The sequence below is a fragment of the Conger conger genome, chromosome 3, assembly GCF_963514075.1.
Source record: "Conger conger chromosome 3, fConCon1.1, whole genome shotgun sequence".
Classification (NCBI taxonomy): domain Eukaryota; kingdom Metazoa; phylum Chordata; class Actinopteri; order Anguilliformes; family Congridae; genus Conger; species Conger conger.
This window is the reverse complement of record NC_083762.1, coordinates 16,383,568-16,401,073: the sequence shown is the minus strand read 5'-3', so window position 1 is coordinate 16,401,073 and position 17,506 is coordinate 16,383,568. Positions and strand designations below refer to the sequence as shown.

Sequence of the window (17,506 nt, the reverse complement as noted above, 5' to 3'; positions counted from 1 at the left end):
CACATCGTGCTCTTAAGATAGCATGATCCTCCAGGCCTGTAGCGACTCTTCCCAGGCATCCTTCAGTGATAGATCAGCACACTACAGCTCACTTTCACTGGTGCAATTGTACGGGAAACCCATTTTTGTATCTCGCATCCTGAAAGGTAGGCTACAAGCTTTGCTTTTTAGATGACTTGGCGTGGTCTGACTGGCACAGCAATAGGCCTATGTGCCATAAGAGGAAGTGAAACATGTTTGTAAATAGTCTTCCTTTAAAAAGACTCTTATGGTTTGAGACAGGCAAGTTTAACTTAAGCTCCAGTGAGCTTTAGAAAGGTTTCAGCTCTGTGGCTATATCATTTATAAGCTGTATTCTCAGATCCCCATTGAGCACCTAACGTGAGTAGACTAATCGATGTCACTTTGAACATCACTTTGACAGACCAGGTTATTTTTGTCAGGAGCCTGGTGTGGCATTGAAGGTATATCAGGGATTCTACAGCTCTCTACAAAGCAGACTGATCTATGTAAAATCATTGAAATCACTTTGAAGGGACTGACACAATTTTTTTCACCAGATAATATTTCTGTTGTACAATTGAATATTCAACATTAAAAATTCTACAGTAGCCAAAGTCAGTAAGTGTCTACGTAAGCTACGTTAGTCTAAGTAAGCAAGCAACAACACTAACAACTAACAAATAAATAGGCTAGATTTGAATTTGTGGGATAACATTGGTCTTTTGTTGATGTAGTTCGGTGCATAAAAAAAAGAAGAAAAAAAAAAGCCAACGGTATGTCGACTTTACTGTTTTGCATACCATAACAGTGCTATCTGTTTCGCGGGTTTAAACAAAAATCCAGTGCGTGGGTTATGTTAAGCAAACGCTTCCTGAAACAGAATTCCTCTTGTCTTGGTCATTGCAGAGCTAAATTAAAACGTCTATAGCTTGCGTTGACATAGCTACTGTAGCCAATAGATAGATGTGTATTTTAAATAATACCACAATGCTGGGAAACTATCGTAATCTAAGTAATCGGCTGATCTGAGATGCAATGAGCTTTAGGGTAATTATGGGGACGAACCTTAAGTAATTTTAAAAGCATATTACCCAATAGTTTTTCACCGCGGAGTCGTTCAACTGTGAGTCTCCGCCAATAGGCGGGACCCAGATATTCACATTGCAGGAGAAACGGGGTGCAATGACAGGTGAGTAAAACGACTCGAACATTACTCAGGAGAGGAAGCGAATACAGCAACAGGCTTTTGAACTTGTGCCGCTACTTACTATTTACATGTAAACAATGCGTGATGTTAACGGCAGAGTTTTAATTTTTTAAGCATGGCTTCTCCAACCTAGACGGCTCCATGCTGATATCACTTTTTAATGGAAATATGTTTTTAAATCGACCGGTTCTATTTGGTCTTGTAGCCTACAAAATAAGCGTTTACAAGAAGACCTCGGTGGAAGGATCCGGAATCTCTTTCGTTCCTGCCTCATCAGTGTGTTAAATATATAGCCTAGTGCCGTTGGTCGGTATTATATTTTCAAGTTCAAATTTCGGTTCTTGCGCGCCCGGGTTGGACTGTTTCCTGCAGTGATTCGATGGGGATGTTCAAACTTTGAAGGTAAGGTTCAATAAACATGTTAAAGATGTGCGGCAGTGGTGCAGGGCCAACCGCTGCAATGTTCACTTGGATGTAGGCTACCTTTACGCATGAATGAATGCTCCTAAACTGGATGCGTCTTTTCTGACGTCCCCCAGAATTTGCCGTCTGCCAACTACACGTGCCTAAATGTAGAATTAAGAGGAGGTGACAGAAGTCAAATAATATTAAAGGATTTTGTTCACCGCTGCCGACTTGTGCTGGTGTTCCAGTGTGCGATATGAACTATGCGGATGAATTCCTTCCTCGCGCACAAAAGCGTTAATTGTTAGTGTTGTTTCTGTAACAATGCGAAATGGCTCGGCTCCTGTCACCCCGTTGCAGCAGACGAGAAAACAGATAGTAAGGAATTTCTCCGCTGATTTGAAAGCCTGATGCAGAAGCGAATCTTGCAATTTTGCGTTGAGCTGCTGTGAGGTGCCAATTTTATTTTTTATAGAATCCAAACATAGACGGAGTGTGCGGTCATACAGCCCATGCAGTGCTTACGTTTAGATCGTCAGTTTGACCGGTTTGGAATGAAAAACAAGGGTATCTTTTTACTTAAACATAACTGTGATTAGGAATTTGAGTAGTGCCTGTTCCAGTTTATTGCAATACCTTAGTAAAGTATCTTATACTACTCAAGAATTCATATTCACAGGTATTATTTTCAGAATTTTTAAAAAATGATGGTTTAATATGTCCTGATTTGAGCAGAAATCACAAATAGCCTTACATCTGTCTCCATCTAAATGTATTAGCATGCGACTTGGTAATTATCTTGCCACTGATGTAAATATCATGATGTAACATAATCACACTGTAACATATGCATACGCTCAGACCCTGGTTGAAGATTAATGCCAGATTATCCAACGTCAGTCTCCAGAGTGTTATAAATTATACACGTCAAGGGTCAGACTGGGCTTTTGTGGTGTTCGTATTGATTGGCGGATCTTGTTGCGTGGCGGCTGGGAGGCCCTGCGTGGTTCGGCCCCCAGATCTTCGACCGGCATGGAGGCTTGTTTCATTGGACGCCCACGGACTCTGCGGGGATCGGGTTTGGCCGGTTCAGATCCGTGGCTCTTTTCCACAGTGGTCAATACTCTTCGTCCGTAGCCTTTGCTCTTTTCCCTTTAATCGCTCAGACTGACGGAAGCTGAACGTTTTGATCGTATCATCTGTAGATGTTTTTTTTTTCAACATATGGGTACGTGATTTGAGTCCATGCTAGAATGAATAATTGCATTGACCGTAACAAGAATCCCCGCATCAGTAAAACAACCTCAAAACATCATAAGATGGTTCACTAGGCCATCAAAGGTCACAAGAGTGGAAAATGAGTCCACTGTCAGTTTCTTCTGTGACCAATGTCTCTTTAACAAACAAATCCGTTTTACCTAGTGCAGTGGTTCCCAAGCTCGGTCCTGGGGGGGGGGCCTGTGTATGCTGGCTTTCGTTCCGACCATAATTGCAATCTCAGAATTTTAACAAGCAGTTAATTTTGCTTAATTAGGTGCTTGATGTTTAGATGAGTTATATAAACCACTTTATGTGAGATATAGCTATGCATACCATGAAGAATAAAATTCCCAAGTTCATATTGTACTTATTGGGCTATATTGTAAGCAACTGCATAAAAAAAGTATGTTGTTAAATGATCAAATTAGCGCCTGAGGCAAATCAATATGCTCCTAATTGGTGAAAGTGTGGCAAAAAAGCAAAATTAACTGCTTGTTAAAATTCTGAGATCGCAATTATGGTTGGAACAAAAACCAACATACGCAGGGGGCCCCCCAGGGCCGAGTGTGGGAAGCACTGGCTAGTGCATCGTTATTTTGATCAGACTTTCGTTCAGAAGTATACCAAGTATGTTTGGGAATGTGCATCTGTCTCCCAGTGCATTTAATCATGTGTCTCCTGGGGCATCCTTCAGGTGGATTATATTTACGAGAGGCGTTCGCTGGAGGAAATGACCTATCTCATTGCTCTAATACCGTCCTTGTTAGTGAACCGAACTGCTTTTTAATTAGTTCCTTTGTTCGGATCGATGCGAGCCGAAGCAATTTGCCAGGTTTCATAAAAAAAAAACCCTCCAGACAAACGAATGGACGGGTGAACTGAAAAGCCTGGAAAAATCAATCCACGGGAGAGAGAGAGGCAAATCAACAGAGAGGTAAACAGTGAGCCGTGACCCCAAGGCCAGGACTCGGGCTGCAGCAAGCCTGCTAGGCCTCTCTTTCGGACCGCCTAACATGCCAACGCGATTCCGCGATTTCAGCCGCGGCTATTTTCGTGATTAACCGTAGGCTTGGAAAAAAGGGGGTCGGGATGCCAAGTCCGAGCCCTGCTGGAAAGTCCTTCAGGATCGCCGTGCACAAAAAGAGACTCTTTTCTGAGCGACTTTACATCTGTTTGGCCTGGATATTTCAGGCGCAGTTACGCCTGGGTACTGCCGTGTGGGTTGAGGCAAGAAAGAATCACAGCCAATTATTTTAATTGAAAAAATATGTATTTTTAACATTTATGTGTGCAAATTAGGATTCATATCTGTACAGTAACATTAGTGGTGACAGCACCCTGTCAATTGCCATCAGGTTGTGGGTTCAGACTATAAAATAGCACTGGGTAATTAACAGTTTCTTACTGTGAATATAGTTCTGCTTTGAGAAGTTGGATGGCTTTATATAATTGTGCACTACTATTATATAAATAATTACTTATAATTATATATATTTTGTTAATTTTTAATTAAGGGTGCAAAGCTGGTCCCAGGAAAATGCCCCTATATAATCATTTTAGTATCAATATAGTGATATATTAGATTCTGGGCGAAAGGTTTACAGGAAGTGGTGCCGATGGCAGACGGGAAGCTCAGTAATGTTCGCTGTTTCACATCCACAGGTGCGATGGTTTCAGACTTTGAGTGTACACTTCACTCTGGTACTAACCTTTTAATGAGTGAGAGTGGGTTAGAATATTCTTAACTGAACATTCCAATGCTGATGTAACAATCACTGCTGGTGATGTAAAGCAGTGGAGTTCTAGAACACTAACTCGGAATCTTGAAAAAAATGCCTCTTCAAAGGTTTAAGAAGTGATATTACATAATTCTTATGATCTTGTGCTCTTCTAACCTCAGACTCGAATGGCACTTTGCACACTGAAAATACAGTCTGCCAGAATGGCACATGTAACCTGGCGTGTTTTGAGTAAGGCTGCGTTGGTTTCTGTGTCTGTGTTTCTGAGTCAGACTGTGTCTCATAAGTCATGTCTGCCCAGACATATTTTAGAAGGAGCACAGGTAGGAATTTGTGTTGCAGATCTGAACTTGATCTTACAGTGATGCATAGCAGACAATAGATATGTTGCATCAGATCTGGATCTCTTTTTATTAACATTCCTTAGTTTGAGCTTTTGACACTGTCTCACACCACGTATAACAGCAGAATGTGCCATAGTAAGAAACACACACTGTCTGTTGTTGTGCTTCTGCGGAGATTTAAAATGAATTTGCATTGCAGCGTTCAACAGTGAGGCCATGGCAGGAAGTGAAATTGGATGAAATTAGCCTGCCACAGACAACGGTTGCAACAGGAAAAAGGATTAAAATGCCATTCTGTGAATTAAAGCACACACTGAAACAACAATACAAAAAAAGGGCAGGCATTGCATGACAAAATGCCCAATTGCTTCATTGTATATATGATGGCCCTGGAAATTGTCATTTGCTTATCCAGTGCAATGCTGATCTAACTCCCTGATCCAATACAAATTTAAACCCCGATGTTGAAAATGTGCGGAATTTCTCATACTGAGCATGCTTCAGGGTCCTGGGTCAGGTTGTAAAGCTTGAAATTACTTTTTTTTTTGCCTTTTGCCTTTTATCAAGTATCAAAACACAGACACAACACACCTAGGGCTCGGCCGTCTGTGCTCTGCTTTATGAAACATAGAGAGGAGAGTCAACACTCTCTCTCTCTTTGTTCTGGTCGGATTCAAAGCCTGCTCTCAAAGGCGTTTAGCTACAATTACCCTTTAAAACAGCGCGTCTGTTAATGAGTCCCGTTTAATGGGTGTCCTGTCAATAACAAGACAAAAGCCCCGTATATGTCGACAGGAAGATCGAACGTTTCCTACAGTAGAGTTCTAGTTCAGAAGCACTGACCACAATTATGCGAAAGAGTAACATCCTTTGAACAAACACGGCTCTCGTGTAGCCAGCGTTTGTAAATGTCCGGAACCTGAGGAGGGAGAGAGGAGGGAGGGAGAGAAAAAGTCACACTATTGGCATATAGCCTTTTTTGTCTCTTTGCTTTTTCATTACATTTTCATTTTGATAATGATGATGATGATGATTATTAGTAGTATTATTTGTATCATTGCCATGGTTCTGCCTATTATGTTATGCCTGATGGTTATTACAGCAGAAGACGCTGTTAAGTATATTATCAAGGATGGAGAGAATGGAGGGGAATTGGAGGAATGGGGAAAACATAGAGAAAGACACACTGAATCACTGTGTCCTTTGTTTGCCTTCAATGACTGGAAGGACATCCTCCTGGACTGAACTACACTGTGTTATGGACATTTCACTCTTTCTGTTTGCTCATTGTGTGATAGACACAGCACATAGAGGTACGGACAGTAAACATTTCTAGAAACATAAACAAATTTAGTGATGAACATACACGCACACACGCGCACACACACACCTACGTGCGCACACACGCATACATGCACACGCACACACGCATACGTGCACACACACGCTGGCTTCCGGTACTTGTTATGATGACGGGTTTGCACATCTGGTGGAGGACAGAAGTGGAACAGGAAGAGTGTGTACAAACCCAGGAAAGCAGAGAGATTTCCACACAGTCAGAAGCCTCGATGGATACACAGGCAGATGGCTGTGTTACGAGTTGTGCCACTGTCTCGCCCACTGTGAACGCCGAGTTGTCAGAACCAACTCTGAATTGACTGTTCCTTTTGACAGGTCCTCACTTCTAATGATTTCTAAAGCACAGCAACAAGGAACAAGTTCATGGAATTTATTTATTGACAAAAGTAAATATTTATCCTCTTAATTCAACAATTTATTATTGTCCGTTGTAAGGGCACGCAAGACTCTTAATCCCAGGAGCCTTGCAATATATTCTACAGTGCTAAAAAATCTACACTACAGGGGACATTAAACAAATGCTTTTGAAAGTAGTTTCACTGCAAGAAACGTATTTCTGTGGGGACTGAGGAGGCCACTATCAGGGTTAGCTATGGGGTATTCACCCTGTCTCTGCTACTAGTACAGCTGTAAACATCCTCATTGGCATATGAGCAATTTATTCACCATTTCCAAGGTCACTTTGTCTTCATTCTTTGCCTTGATTTGCCTGATTCTTCCCTTTTTATCAATGGGTGGCTATATTAATCTATTTCCATTCAAAGGCTTCTCTCTCGCTGCACAGCTCCAGTTTAATGAATGTTGCCGATGCATTCATGAATGCTTTGTGCTGGATGTCCTTTTTAGTCTCTTTTTTGTTCTTCTCTCATCTCTGCCTGCCTTCCTCCCTCTCTATCACTCTGTTTATGAATGTTCCTCTATCATTGTTTTCCAGTGTCTCTGTCTTTTTTCTCATGTTGTCTCCCTTCTTTTTTCTTTCTCTCTCTTTCTCCCTCTATCTCTCTCTCTGCTTATTTATGTTGCTCTATCATTGTTTTCCAGTGTGTCTTTACGTTGTTTCCCTTATTCTCTCTCTGTCCCTCCCTCCCCCCTCTCTCCCTCCCTTGCCTCCCCCCCCCCCCCCCCTCTCTCCCCATCCATGTCATCTGAAGCGAGGCTAATCTCCCTCAGTAGTGGTAGCGACTGTACCCCACGGATGCCCCTGCCTCTGAGGGCAGGAAACAGGGCCCTCCCTAGGCACCAGGGCTTAAAATAGAACCCGTCTGCACTGAGCCACAATGGAGGTCTATATCTGTACAGAGCAGCGCTGCAGCTCCAACACGCAAAAAAGCCCCGCGCAGTTTCCTCTAGCCAGGGAGATGTGAGGGCCAGGAAACACAGGATGTGCTCCCATTCTTTTCCCAGCTTCCTGTTTAACCCTTTAGGGCGGGTTAAGAATGGTTAGAATGTTCTTGGCCAAGCATTCTAACGCTGATGTCACAGTCCCTGCTGGTGTTCTAGAACACTGACTTACTGCAGGATTCTGAAAAAGCTTTCCACCCGCTCTTCAAAGGGTTAACAAGGGACAGCAGAAACAAAATGAAAGGCAATGATTATGTAGACAAAAAGGTCGATGATTGCTGGCAGGGCAATCAATAAATGCAAATCACGTCAGGCTATTGTAGCACGGCGTGACAGAACATGCTGGTGTGGTCACAATACTTGTGTGGCTTGTTCTAAATGGATCTTTTGCAAAGACAAATGTAATAAGAATGTCGAGTGTTATTCACTTGTGTGAGTGAGACTTAAAATGAGTAACTGTAATAGCAGCAATGGTTGTTTTTTCACTTTTGTTGACTGTTAACTGAGAAGTATTTTGATAACTTCTGTGTCCTCACAGTAGTGTGTGTGTGTGTGTGCGAGAGAGAAAGCGGGTGTGTGTGAAAGAATGCATGTGTATGACAGAGTGTGTGTGAGTAATAGTGTGTGTGTGTTTCTGAGAGTGAGGGAGTGTGGATCGACTGTATGGACTGCATTTATATTGTGCTTTCTTCCAAAGCGCTTTAGCTTTTTTTATGAGAGAGAGAGAGAGAGTGTGCATGCGAGTGTGTATGTGTGTATGTGTGTGTGTGTGAGAGAGTATGTGCATGTGAGTGTGTGTTTGTGTGTGTGTGTGAGTGAGTATGTGCATGTGAGTGTGTGTGTGTGTGAGTGTGTGTGTGAGTGAGTATGTGCGTGTGAGTGTGTGTGTGTGTGTGTGTGAGTATGTGTGTGTGAGTGTGTGTGTGTGAGTGAGTATGTGCGTGTCCTCTTTGTGACAGCAATACATTGTGCCATGGGGGGAAGACAGCCAGTCCTTTACTCAATGAGCTGCTTTATGTGAGCACTGCTGAGATCATGCAGGCGGCAGAAACAAGAGAAAGTGCTTCACTTCAGTTCCTCTCCAGCACTTCTCCTCACTCTTCTCCCCTTTCCTGTCTCTGGTTATGCCCATCTCTCTCCCTAAAGTCGGTCTGCATCCCAGCCCATCTGTGCTGCACAAACAATTTACAACATTACAAAAAAATGACCAAGGACAGCCATCTTAAGCTCTTCCATCTCGGTGCCTGACTGAAGGTCATAGATTAGACCCTGACAGCCAGATCGTACCGTGCCCAGAAAGCCAGCTTCAAAAAGAAACGAGACGTCACATATTTCTCTTTCTCTGAAAATATGAAAGATATGTATTCCTGGCCTGTTGTTTAGTTATTTTCCCAAATGACCGATCTACTGATGGCGCCAGGTGTAGAAGGTTGCTGGGTGATTCCCACATGAGGCATTGCTGCTGTGCCCTTGAGCAGTTAACCTGAATGACTTCACTGTATATCCAGTAAAGAACATGCACAGCACTCTCAGGAATAAAGCCACAGTGGAGGTACATTTTTGTTCTTCGAGGATCAAATTTCCCTAATGTATCCTGAAAGTACAGGTAATGTTCTCTTTGGGTACACATTCTTCCAAGCAAAAACAGGAACAAATGAATTGCTGGCTGGGGGTATAATTTGATTTACCTATAGGGTACCGCCGCAGAGAGAGTCTGGTGGGGCATGTCTGTTGTACCCTTGAGCTAGGCAGTCAGCCTGAATGAATTCAGTATACTATATCTATCCATGCCCATTGATTATGTAAAGAACACACACTGTGTAAGGATAAACAACCTCTGCTACATACCTCAATGTCAACAGCAGCGCTGTTACAGGACCCAAGAGCTGTGGAGAGTCCCCGACAGACACTCTCAGAAATAAAGGTATGAAAAGTACCTAAAAAGGTACAAATGCTTGTCGCTGGCGAAGTACCCTATAGGTGCATACAATTATGTGGGGCAGCTGGCAGCCTAGTAGTTACAATGAGGCCCACTAGATTGCTGGTTTAATCCCCGGTGTAGCTGTGATAAGCAAGGCCCTTGACCCTGCATTGTTCTAGGGGGGACTTAGTCTAATCAGCTGTATGCCACTTTGGATAAAAGCTTCAGCTTTTGTATGGAATAGTTTGGTGTTAGAAAATCTGATTTTAGTAAGACACCTTACCCCAAATTGCTCCTGAAAAGCTGGTTGGTGCCTTGCATGGCAGCCAATCGCTGTTGGTGTGTGAGTGTGTGTATGAATGGGTGAATGAGAAGCATTTATTGTACAGCGCTTTGGGTAAAGGTGCTATATAAAAAAAAATGCTAATGGCAATTGTACCCCTAGCCAGCAACATACAATTAATTTGTACCTTTATTGCTTGGAAGACATTACTGTACTTTCAGGATACCATCCATCCATCCATCCATCCATTATCTTAACCCGCTTATCCTGAACAGGGTCGCAGGGGGGCTGGAGCCTATCCCAGCATACATTGGGCGAAAGGCAGGAATACACCCTGGACAGGTCACCAGTCCATCGCAGGGCACACACACCATTCACTCACACCCACAGGCAATTTAGACTCTCCAATCAGCCTAACCTGCATGTCTTTGGACTGTGTGAGGAAACCCACGCAGACACGGGGAGAACATGCAAACTCCGCACAGAGAGGCCCCGGCCGACGGGGATTCGAACCCAGGACCTCCTTGCTGTGAGGCGGCAGTGCTACCCACTGCACCATCCGTGCCGCCAATTTCAGGATACATTTGGGAAATTTGATCCTTGAAGAAAAAATGTCGCTTCATTTCTGAGAGTACAGAAAGACGAATGGACCACATGCGCTGGGACAGTGTGACATGCTCTGATGAATGTACAGACAGACAGACAGACAGACTGATGGACAGACCGTGCACTGGGACAGTGTGACGTGCTCTGGTGAATGTACAGACAGACAAACAGACTGATGGACAGACCGTGCACTGGGACAGTGTGACGTGCTCTGGTGAGTGTACAGACAGACAGACAGACAGATAGATGGACAGACCGTGCGCTGGGCACTGTGACGTGCTCTGGCTGGGGCACAAAGGCGCAGTGGAGGCCGCTGGTGTTTGAAGGCCTGGGCCGGGGGACCCTGCTGGGGCGCGGAGCCTCTGATCCCAGGGGAAACGGGAGCGCCGGCCCCGCGGGAGGCTGGGCGCCCCGATCGATGGGCTCAGTCCCCCAGTCACCAGGCAACTGGCCATAATCTGCAGCGTAGAGGGAAACACAGGGACCATCTGTCACCGAGAGACCCTTTCCAATGGCGGTTTAATGGCGGGAGGCAGTCCATGCCTGGGTTCAGTGTCCCGTGGAGCAATAATAATAATAATAATAATGTGTTATTTAGCTGACGTTTTTATCCAAAGCGACTTACAGTTGAATGGGGTAAGCAGGAGATGCGGGGTTAAGGGCCCGACAGCTGTGGGGTATGAGCTGAATCGCTCGATAGGCGATTACGTTCGGAGATGTTTCTTTTTTCACTCCAACCATGAAAACGCGTTTAGTGACCTGTTTTCCCAAAGTTGGTAAAAGAAAGAAAGATGGAAAAGCACACGTCTGCCCCCTCTCTGAGATATCTCCTCAATTTCGAGATATGTCCGATCTTGAACAACTGACACTATATTTCGCCCAAAAAGACCTTTCATTTTGTAACTAACAACCTTGGCTGTCCAACAACGTGTGGACACCTAATAAAGACAAGAAAAAAAAACAGAGTAACATCTTTTTGTAAGAAACTTTCCCATAGGAACCCATTGGAAAAACAGCACTGAGGTCTGCATTAGCAGATTTAAGCGTGGAGAAGTTTGGACCTCACTCTACTGTTCCTCAGAAAAGAAAGAAGAAGAAAAATAATCTGTCAGCCTTCACCTGCCCTGTGCTGAGTGAGTGGGCGGACAGCGTTACCTGTGCTGACAGTCCTGGGCTGACAGTCCTGTGCTGCTTCAGTCAGGTTGTCCACAGACCATGAATCCTGCCAGGTTCTGAGCCACTTCTGTTCAGCCAATCAGCAGCCTCACCAGTTCGTCCAATTAGCTTCTCTCCCTCCCTGATACTGGGAGAGCTAACGGTAGCACTAACTGCTCAGAGTTCCATGGATTCCTGTCGCCTTGGTGACGGTAAAAAAAAAAAAAGAAAAAAAAAAAAAAGAAAAATCATTTTTCTTTGCACCCTGCCACACGAGACCAGCGGGAGTGAAAAGAGATGAGTGCAGGAAGACAAAAGAAGTGAAGAGTCTCAGGTCTGGCGCAGCCCTCATACCTGCATGCCTCAAATCAACCAACCAAATTATCTCTGACAACCAGAATGTTCAAAACCAGCGAGGGACTGAAAATTAAATCCAGGGAAAGTGATTGGTGGAAATGAGTTTACTAGAGGTGCTGATAGCCTCCTTTTTAGACTTGTATAAAACAGCACTTCACAGACACAGATTAAGCTTGGCCAGGACTAAACTGAGTTTTGTCTTTGGTGGCCTGTAGCGTAGTGGTTAAGGTACATGACTGGGACACGCAAGGTCGAGGGTTCGATCCCCTGAGTGTAGCAGCAATAAGATCCTCATAGCCGCTGGGCCCTTGAGCAAGGCCCTTAACCCTGCATTGCTCCAGGGGAGGATTGTCTCCTGCTTAGTCTAATCAACTGTATGTCGCTCTGGATAAGAGCGTCTGCCAAATTCCATTAATGTAATGTAATATTGGGATAACTGAATTGAGTCTAGGGTGAGCATGAATCTGTGAAAGGTTGTAGGATTATGGCAACTCACTATGGATCACTTTTTGTCTCGTAACGGTTTGAGTTGAGTATTGCAGTGACTGCTGACACTGGATTCAAACATCATATTTCATGTTACTGAAAGACGGCCCTAAGCGGGCTTTGGAAGGGTTGGAAGGTGGCCTAATCCACGTTGATATGTACGTCCAGCCAAACACATTCCCCTGGGTTTCATATTGTTAGAGAGCGATGGCTGCCGCGCTCACAGTACCGAATGAGCTTCTGGGAAAGGGGAGGCCCATGTCTCCCAGTCACACAGCCCCAGGTCAGCCTGCGTCACACATACCGTTAACCAAGGTTTGGCCTGGCCCGGCCCGGCCCAGCTCAGCCCGGCCCAGCCCAGCCCCGCTTATCTTGGTCCAGTTTACCTGTCTGCTTACACCTTGGGCTCATTCCGATCAGGCCCGAGCCGAATACGTGATTGTTTTGGATTCAAGTACGTTTCTGTGCTCGACTGATCTTTCCTCTTGTCCTGTGATGGGTGCAGCTAGGGGCGAGGAAAGGACCTGAGGAAAGATGCGAAAATAAGAGATTTGAAAGAGCCCCTGGTCTCCCCTGGAGCGAGACACAGGAGAGGAGGGGAGGGTGCTCCCCTGTGCCCCCGGTGGCTGTCGGCTGTAATTGCGAGTGTCCGCCTACCGTTCTGCTGCAGTGGTCTGGGGGATGACGAGGTGGCAGAGGGGGGGAGGGGGTGGGGGGGATGGAGGGGTGGGGGGTGGGCTTTCTGACATCACTCTACTGCATTGCCTTTTCTCTGTTCCCACGCAGCCAGACGCTGTAGAATCCGTCTCCACACCTCGAGCTGAAGGCCTGTACACACCCCCCCCCCCCACCCCCAATGCAGCAGTGATCAGGAGTGAATGACGGCGACTTTTCACTGTCCGCCAACGGAGCTGAGGCGACCAGCTCTGCGGCAATGCAGCATGAGCAATAACTCATCCCTAACCGAGCATTCTGATGATGATGCAACAGTCACTACCGGTGACTGGAAGCAGTGGAGTTCCGGAACACCGACTTAGCATTTTGATTAAACGTAAAAAAACCCTTAAAATTCCAAAAACACCCGCTCCGTTAAAGGGTTAAAGGTAATCAGCGTCAGGTCGTCGAAGCTTGTGTGGTGCAGTCACCTTCTTTACAGAAGATCACGCAGCTAACACAATACAAGCAGTGTGCTGCCTAACACAGAGCTGCAATTGAATACATGAAATGTGTGCTTTGGTTATCTTTTTTTTTGTTGTTGTTGCTAGTTCTGCTTTTAGTTTAAATCGGCAGTGGCATGCATGTATGTGTGTCTGTGGGGGAAGGACCTGCGGCATGTGTTGCCATGGTACCCCTTGGAGAAATACTTTGATAAATTTGCGGAGTAAGAAAGCGCATATTCTGTTTTCAGTGGAGCAGCAGTGTATCCGTAGGCAGCAACACGCCTTGTTTTCTGTTTGACCATGCAGGAAACAGTTGTGACATGCTGTATTGGTTTCAAGAAATGATAAGATGTGGTTTCCGGGTAAAAAAGCGTTTATTGCAATTCTGTATCTGGTGCGCGTATGTTTTGTTCTCCTCGTGGTGTGTGCTGTCTGCTGAAATGAGATCGTAAGAAAAGCAGCATTCTTGACACAGAGAGAAGTGACAGCTGAAAACCACCAAGGCCCGATCTGCCTGTTGTTCCGAGAAACAGCTTTCAAAGTATTTATACACGGACAAAAATAGAAACTCCAAGGTCCATAATGAACTATGTTGAATAAACTATACATACAGCTTTGCATCTTATTGCAGCCCCTTAGACATTCAACAAGACATATTTTTTCATGTGTTTCTGTCAATGTTATGTTCACATTTATCTTTTATAATCATATTGGCTGATGTGAGCCACAAGCATTGCCTGAAGTTGAACTTGCTGCAAGGATCTTTGGCGTTCATGTTTTCATTCCACTTGTTTTTCGATGATTTTATTACTGTGACATTTTGCGGATGCCCACATCAAGAGTGGCTTACGGCATTGAAATACAGAACTCCAAGCCTGGGTGTGGTTTGGCTTTAATTTTGAGGAAGTAAGTTGACCAAATGCTGCTACAAATCTCATAAATCTAAGAATAGTGCTGTTGAGTTGTGCACTATTTTTGTATGAAGTCCCAAACTGCGAAGCCCACCAGACACACACACTTTTATTAAACACAGGACCCCTGCACCCCACCTCCCAGAGGGCTAAATCCTGATTGTCCTAGGATACGGTGACACACATTTTGTTCGGGTGTTCTGCCCTTATCTTTGAGGTCGAAGGTCAAAGCCGAAAGGTATGCGGAAGGTTTGACGAAAATAAACAAAAGGTTGTAGGCTCACATCCTGGGTTAGGAGACAAATCAATATATTTCATATAAAAAAATTGACATAAGGTGTGACATTAGCTCAGGAGGTAAGAGCAGTCGTCTGGCAGTCGGAGGGTTGCCGGTTCGATCCTGCCCTGGGTGTGTGGAAGTCTCCCTGAGCAATGGGATGAGTGTGTGCGTGAACGGGTGAATGAGAAGCATTAATTGTATAGCGCTTTGGATAAAGGCATTATATAAATGCCGGCCATTTACCATTTCACAGTGTATTCCATCTAAATCCCCACAAAAGAAAGCCCAAGATGACATCGGTGAGGAAAAGATGTTCAACTCATAGGAAGAGAGCAGACTGGATAGGGAGCGCTCCTCCGGCTGTGTCTTCATAATGGCCGACATGATCAAGTCAAGACAATTATTCCCCTGTCCCCTCGAGCATGGTACTTAACCCGATTTCCCTCTGTAAATGGCTTCTGTGTAAATAGAGCATATATAAGCCATGCGCGCTGAGACAAGAGCGTCTGCCATGCAAATAAGAGTGCTGGCTATAAGGTCAGGAAGGCCAATCAGGAGCCGGATTACTTCCCCCCCCAAATACACGTGGAGCCGCTCCCTATCCAGCTGATTTCATTACACACACGCGTGGTGGCTTCGAGCAAGAGTTGTGAAAACTAAAGCCCGCCTGCCCACACAAATATTCCTGTGGGAAGGAATTTATTTAGACCAACGGAGTTGCAAAGGACTGGCTTCCTACTTCTCAATATGAAACACATTAGGCAGGCTTATTTCTAAAAAAAAAACTCTCATAGTGTGCGCCTTCATGTTCCTCTATCCAAAAGAAAGTACATCCAATAACCAATTACTGAGGCAGGCAGAATGTATTTTTTCAGTAGAGAATTGGATAACGCTTCATTTTTGTTCAGGTTATTCATTTAAAATGACAATAGAATCACACCGTATACTGTATGGCAGTATAAGGATTGCAGACAAACTGGAAATAGGATGTTACATTTTCCTAATTTCCTGCAAACTCCCCATCTGTGTTTGGACTGGCTCCCGTCGTTATGAAATCTCCTGCATCGCGTATTGCCCAATGTAGCTTTCCCAAGCTTCTCCTTCCTCGGCACGGTTCCCAAATTCACAGACTCTCAGCACATCACTCTGAAACGTGAGCGACAAACAGGCGCGGCCTGTAGTGTATTGGTTAAGGTACATGACTGTCTGTTAGTCGCCAGGTTGGTGGTTCGATCCCCGGTGTAGCCACAATAAGATCTGCACCGCTGTTGGGCCCCTGAGCAAGGCCCTTAGTCCTGCGTTGCTCCAGGGGAGGATTGTCTCCTGCTTAGTCTAATCAACTGTAGGTCGCTTTCGCGCATCAAAAGCTTCAGCCAAGTAATGTAATGAAAACTGACATGGATGCAACGTGTTCGCAGTGGCACTGTATTCTTTTCAGCTTTTAAATAAGGTATGCATTAGGTATGGGATTTTAAAAAAAATTCTTTATTTAACCAGAGAAAATCCACTGAGAACGTAGTTCTCTTTTGCAACGACACCTTGGGAGAAAATACCAGCGATAACAGTTTAAGCCCCTGGAGCTGTTTTTAGGTTAAGGGCCTTGCTCAAGGGCCCAAAGGAAGGGTTCCTTTTTCTTTCAGGGACCCAACTTCATCTCTCCAGATGCAAGCCAGTGGCATTAATGACATACATTTTTGCTTTTGCAAATTGGATTTATTAATTTCAGTTTTTGAAAGTCATCTGTGTTGCGACCCAGATGAAAGAGAGAACTGCAGCAGAGACAGTGAAACTACCAGATACTATGTTAAGGCGCTGTGGTCTGTGGGCATAACTGCATTACACTCCTTAATTTAGTATACTGTGAGGCTGCTTAGGTCACTGTGACGGTAGGGCCTTGGGGCATTGAGGAGGAGGTACAAGAGGTTTCTACATCATTCTACATCATCCTCTATTAACCCTTTGAATAGTGGCTCTTTTGGAATGTTTTTTCAAAATTCAGAGGCGGTGTTCTTGAACTCCGTTGCATTCTATTTCCAGTAATGATTGTGACATTAGAATGTTCTAATCACATATTTATGATCATTCACCTTAAAGGGTTAATTTTGTGTGTGTGTGTGTCTGATTGTCTGCTTGCAGAGCGGGAAGGCGACTGAGGCGGAGAGAAACAGCAGGAGAGAGAGCGAAAGACCGTCAGAAGAAACGGCTGGAGAGAGGAAGAGGAGGGGAGGATCGGAGAGGAGAGGAAGATGGAGTCTCCCTCCCAGGATCAGTCGGCAACAGTCGAGGAGCTGGTGGATGCCTGCATCAAAGCCTTCGGTCTGTATTTTTACTGGACCTGATGAATAAAATAAATAATCAAAATGAGTTATTTAGCTGATGCCTTAATCCAAAATGATTTACAGTTACAGTTATTAGACTAAGCAGGGGCCAATCTCTGCTGGAGCAGCTAGGCGTTAACAAGAGCTGTGTGGATCTACAACGGGGCTTGATCCACCAACCTTCCAGGGTTCCAGTGAACCTGTCAATCTTCTTAGCCCCACCCACTCAGCCTTGCCCCCAGAATATGCAGTGTTAATACTGCAGTCATTGTCGAAGAATGTTCATCTCAACCTGGACATGGGTGGTACTGTATGCTAACTATACATAATTATAATTGGTCCATTATAATAGCCCCTTTTCCCCACTGAAC

General features: G+C 44.7%; 1 protein-coding gene across 1 annotated transcript in view; it reads left to right on the top strand.

The window, feature by feature from the left end:
• The first annotated feature begins 1,216 nt into the window (after window positions 1-1,216).
• Window positions 1,217-17,506, top strand: part of LOC133123412 (RAS guanyl-releasing protein 2-like) — a 49,742-nt gene continuing 33,452 nt past the window's right edge. Inside the window, 2 exon segments of the mRNA XM_061233877.1 lie at window positions 1,217-1,612; window positions 16,954-17,133. Of these exon segments, the coding sequence (XP_061089861.1) occupies window positions 17,064-17,133 (70 nt within the window). The 5' untranslated portion in view covers window positions 1,217-1,612; window positions 16,954-17,063.